At 44.0% G+C, this 5,233-nt stretch overlaps 1 protein-coding gene across 3 annotated transcripts; it reads left to right on the top strand.

The window, feature by feature from the left end:
• Positions 1 to 1,202: 1,202 nt before the first annotated feature.
• Positions 1,203 to 5,233, top strand: p2ry4 (pyrimidinergic receptor P2Y4). 3 transcript variants are annotated; one of them, XM_035744290.1, is made up of 2 exons: positions 1,203 to 1,314; positions 2,664 to 5,233. In XM_035744290.1, exon 2 carries the CDS (start codon positions 2,707 to 2,709, stop codon positions 3,808 to 3,810), a length of 1,104 nt encoding a protein of 367 aa, XP_035600183.1. In that variant the 5' UTR covers positions 1,203 to 1,314; positions 2,664 to 2,706; the 3' UTR covers positions 3,811 to 5,233. The 3 variants fall into 3 exon arrangements, with proteins under 3 accessions (XP_035600183.1, XP_035600181.1, XP_035600182.1); XM_035744288.1 differs by lacking the exon at positions 1,203 to 1,314 and adding an exon at positions 1,367 to 1,522; XM_035744289.2 differs by lacking the exon at positions 1,203 to 1,314 and adding an exon at positions 1,983 to 2,125.

The raw sequence follows: 5,233 nt of genomic DNA, 5'->3' as shown, positions 1-5,233 counted from the left end.
TTTCCTACAGGGCCAGCCCTATGGCTTTGTAGACACACTGTCTACATATCACTATCTATTGTACAGTAGCGTCACATAGCGTCTCGGAGTAGGAGTGCTGATCTAGGGTCAGGTCCTCCCTGTCAATACAATCTTAGTCATTGTGATCTAAAATGCAAAGCTGATTCTACATCAGCACTCATACTCTAAAACACTTGGTAATTATGACCCTTGGTCTAATGTATATCTCTAGGAGAATACATATTGTGGTTTCTGGTGGGCCCGTTTCGAGTCATGAGAAAACTGACATTCCCAGCCAGATAAGAACTGTACTATGTATCTCTTCCAACACTAGGTTACTGCTCATGCTGCCCACATTTATTTCTTTATGATCATGTTTATAATTTTATCACTCACATCTCGAGGCAAAATCGGGGCAGGTGATGTGGAAAGTTGTCCAGAGACAATATTCAATTTCTCCTATCACGCCAGGATCAAACGCTGTGTAAATGTGGTACTTTGCGACAAACATTTACAGAACTGTGTAAATATTAACTTCATAAAAACAAAACTGGAGCAATGTGTCACCCAGGGAGAGACGTACTGTTTAGTAAGCTGCCAGTCTGGAAGGCTTGGGTGGCAGTAGAGAAGCATGATTATGAGGACAAGTGGGACAGAGGTGGACTAGGTGGAGAGACATAGTAGACTACTTTCTGGTAGATTACACAGTCTGATTAATCACTTTCACCTTATACTAACTAACCTTATCAGTCATTTGGAAAATCAAATACATTACCAACAACCAATGGTTATTTAAATGGGAACAAACTGATGCTTTATTCTCAATATTGAGACAGCTGCTCTGGTCAATTATTAGTAAGCGAGTGCAATTAGGTGGCTAGTGGAAGTCTAGGTCTGTAATGAACACGATGGGAGATAGAGAGCAGGTTTCAAGGAGAGGGCGCAGCAGGTGTTTACTGTAAAGGACCACAGGTGGAGGCAGGTAGCTGGGTCCAGAGGCAGGTAGAAGGTCATACACAGGGGTCCAAAAAGGCAGCAGTACAGGCAGGGAAAAGGCGAGTAATGTTGTCTGGGAGATCAGGCAATAGGTTGATAACAGGAAATCCGATAGGCTAAAGTACAGGCAGGGAATAGGCAAAAGGCGTTGTCAGTGAGGCAGGCAAAAGCTATCATAAATGCGAGGAGTAAATTACGGGGGGTTCAGGTGATTGAGACGTGGAGAGTGAGCCGCATTCAGGGGATCTGTGTTTGAGTGTGAGCTGGAAAGTGAGCTGGAAAGTGAGCTGCGTTCAGGGGATCTACGTGTTTGAGAGTGTGAGTTGGAAACAGACGTTACAAGATCATTATACAGCTAATCGCAGTTCGTTGTATTTCCACTCTGATTTATTACAGTGTGTATGCAATTAAATACACAGTGCTTCGCCATAATATTTCAGGGGGTTTGGTTATGTGCCACTTCTCATGAAATTGGTAGGATTAATTCCCCTGCTATTGAAAGGAAGTTACATACTTTTGAGATCAGGTATGTAGTATCATCTCATCAATACCCTAATTTGGTCCCTGACACCACTTCTCAATGTGCCGTATGTCTTTATGTATCTGGTTTATACGATAAGCACGTAATTTTCAGCTAATCTACTGATTTGCTTTATAGAGTGGTTGCGGTTCTCTGTGAACAATTTGTTTCCGAGTAGGCTTAATCACAAGTTCCTGTGAACATATGGCACATTTACAAAAAAAAGTCGTAGCAATCTAAACGTTGAAAGTCAATGTTTGAAATCAATGTTATTTTATGAATAACATAAAATCAATGTTATTATAAAAAGGTTAAATAATAAAATAAATGCTATTAATCAATGTCAAAATGTTTTTGAAATCGGTGTTATTATAATGAATAAACATTGATTGAATATCGGCTTTGAAATGAATAGGCCTAACCTACCTCAGTGATCGCATATAGGAGTTGGATTTCAGGGGGACGGCCGAGGAGAGGGGGGTCTATTTCCTTTATTTGCCGGACGGTCCAACCTAACCCAGAGTCAGTCAGGCGTATATCCTATATCTATCCAAACTGTTTGCAAAGATAGTGCACTCACTGCAGCGGTCACATTGGGATCTTAACTGGGTAAGTTGTACACCAATATCTCGGACTTAAATTAAACATTTAAGTTAAATATTCCTTATGTCAGGTTAATTCGCGATAGTACTATTATTACGTTTACTAGGTTTTCTAGAAGTCCGCATCGTCGTCAGTTTTTTTCTATGGAATGAAATAGTGCATTCGTGCGTTTCTCTGTAAACTATGTACCCACCGGGCTAGTTGGATAAGAGATTTAGATACAACACCAATGTTGTTAGTTCATAGTTATAGCTCGAGGAGGTGGGGTGCATTTCAGGGTAGGCTATGTGGGAAGATACAACTATTGTTTAGGTTAGGCTATGTCTGTACGCAGTGCAGTGAACTTTAATTGGCAACGAACATCAGTTAATTCATCAAAGATGCCAACAAGACGTTTTGTATTTTTAACACAACATGCTGTTATATTTTGTCCTGAAGAAAATAATCGGTGACTGCTTCAAAATTCAAATTCATGTTTTTGAGCGAAACCAGTATTTTCACAGTGATGCCATGTGGATACCTAATTTATTACATTTCTCCACAGATATTACAAGACAAGTTTTGGCTCTCTGCTGAAAAGACAGAAGATGGACTCAGCTATCCACAGCCACCTTGTGCGGAACCAGTCCAGTCTGATTCTGCACGCTGGGTATTCCAACGACACCTGTCGCTTCAATGAGGAGTTTAAGTACATCCTACTGCCTGTGTCCTACAGCCTGGTGTGTGTTATGGGTCTGGTGCTGAACTCAGTGGCTCTGTGGATGTTCCTGACCAAGATGCGACCGTGGAACCCCAGCACCGTCTACATGTTTCACCTGGCCCTGTCAGACTTCCTGTACGTTCTCTCCCTGCCCACCCTCATCTACTACTACGCTAACCGCAGCCACTGGCCCTTTGGCGTTGCCGCCTGCAAGATCGTCCGCTTCTTGTTCTACGCCAACCTCTACTGCAGCATCCTTTTCCTCACCTGCACCAGCGTCCACCGCTACCTGGGCATCTGCCACCCCATCAAGGCCCTGACCATGGTGAAGCCGCGCCATGCCCATGCCGTGTGTGGCATGGTGTGGGCTGCCGTCACGGCGTGTCTGGTGCCCAACCTCATCTTCGTCACCACCAGTCAGAGGGACAACGACACGTTGTGTCACGATACGACCAGTCCGGAGCAGTTTGAGGAGTATGTGGACTACAGCTCTACGGTCATGGTCCTGTTGTTCGGCGTTCCCTTCGTAGTCATCATGGTCTGTTACTGTCTGATGGCGAGGGCTCTGTGTCGGCCCAGACGGGGGCTTTCGCCCATCCAGCGGAGCTCACCTTCACGCACCAAGTCCATCAAGCTGATTGTGGTGGTGCTGGTGGTGTTCGCCGTATGTTTTGTACCTTTCCACATCACACGCACCCTCTACTATACCTATCGTGTACTGAATGCCAAATGTGAATTCCTGAACATCGTTAACTTTGCCTATAAGATCACCAGGCCCCTGGCCAGTGTGAACAGTTGTATTGATCCCCTCCTGTATTTCCTGGCTGGGGATCACTACCGCGCTAAGCTGGTCAAAGCTCTCACTGGTAAGAGACAGACAACCACCAGTCGCTCTGCTGCCTACCTGCAAAACCGCCCCAGTAACAACCATGAGATCGCCCTGGTCTATAAGAACTCAGACTCGAAAGCCAGCGGTGAACCTGAGAGATAGTGGGTCATTCATATGGACATCTATGGGGTATCATATATAGATATGCCTAACCTCCGTCATATAAACACGGAGGAAACGGTTAACAGTCCTGGGCTGGTCACCACACAGCTGCACTTCCTTTGGATGCTGTTCTGTCATTTTGGACCCCGGATGACTACATGCTGATCGGTAGGGCCTCATTACAGAGCCCAGATCTGTGAGAGGTTCAGTTCCTATAGGGCTGTTGGGGCAAAACCTTTCCTTAAAGGGGAATGAAGAAGTGGGCTTGGGATTGGTCAGAAAACAGATCCCTTATCACCAACAGCATTTTGCAGCAGTGTTGGGTGCAGTACCATTAAATCCAATCTACATTCCCCCTTGTTAGCAAGAATCTATGTGAAAACCAAGTCTGTTTTATACATTTACATACAGTCTCTAGTTCTTACTCTGAATGCTTTTCCGTCAGTTTCCCTCATTTTCATTGTGGCGGTTGTAGTGTTTGGAAGACAAAGTTCAAATCCTTTCAACCAGGGAAACAAAACAGTCTCTGTGTCTCTGTCTGAGCCAGACTGCAGTTTCCTACTGTTACCACCGACTGAGGAACTACAGGAACAAAGCCTGTTTTGTACAATTAGCTGCAGAAGGAAAAACAATGTATGCAATCTGTCATCTAAATGTTTGCACTTGTGTTATTATGGCAGCACGTACTCAGAGAGAAGATTTGTGAATGGATATGACAGATGTTAAAAACAGTGTGTTATTGTGATCATCAAGAGAGAAGGTCAAAAACATTATTACGGTGGAAAACATTATTTAGACATATGATCGAAGGGTTTTCGCTGGCTTCCAGTAAGAGCGGAGGTGACGTCATATTTAGCAACAGGCTCAGATATTGTGAGGCAATCTGAAACAGTTTAACAGAAACAGTGCATGTACCAGGAGACTCATTCTGGTAGATATTGGAGCTTTATCCCTCTCCCAGCTGTTTTTGTCCTTCAGCGCAGAGCCTCCACAGCTGTCTCTCTATCTGTCTCTGCTGTGAGGAAACCAGGAGAGGGGTGGCGTGGGGGAGTAGAGAGACTGAATGGGTGTGTAGGCCGGAGTATCAACTCCATCCAACAACCCACACTACGGATGAAGGGGGGATTTTCCTTCATTATCCAATTGGGACGTAGACCTGCACACAACATGGCTATTTTCACACTGATTTTGGCTGTTGTTGTGGACAGTCTGTCCATGGCAAAGCAGATATCTCTGTAACGTAGATTGCAAGTCAGAGGTCCGTTCCTAAGGGTACTTAAAGTACTATACTGCTGTCATGTTTAAGCTACTAGTAATGTTTATAAAGGGCATTATAACCTAGGTTCAAGGTATGATAGGAAAACACTTGGTTCTATAGGTCTATAACATTATAATGACATTAAATATATGTTTTATATATCTA

The sequence above is a fragment of the Oncorhynchus keta genome, chromosome 30 (genome assembly GCF_023373465.1).
Source record: "Oncorhynchus keta strain PuntledgeMale-10-30-2019 chromosome 30, Oket_V2, whole genome shotgun sequence".
NCBI lineage: Eukaryota > Metazoa > Chordata > Actinopteri > Salmoniformes > Salmonidae > Oncorhynchus > Oncorhynchus keta.
Note: the sequence above shows the minus strand (reverse complement) of the source record. Positions and strands in the feature narration are given on the sequence as shown.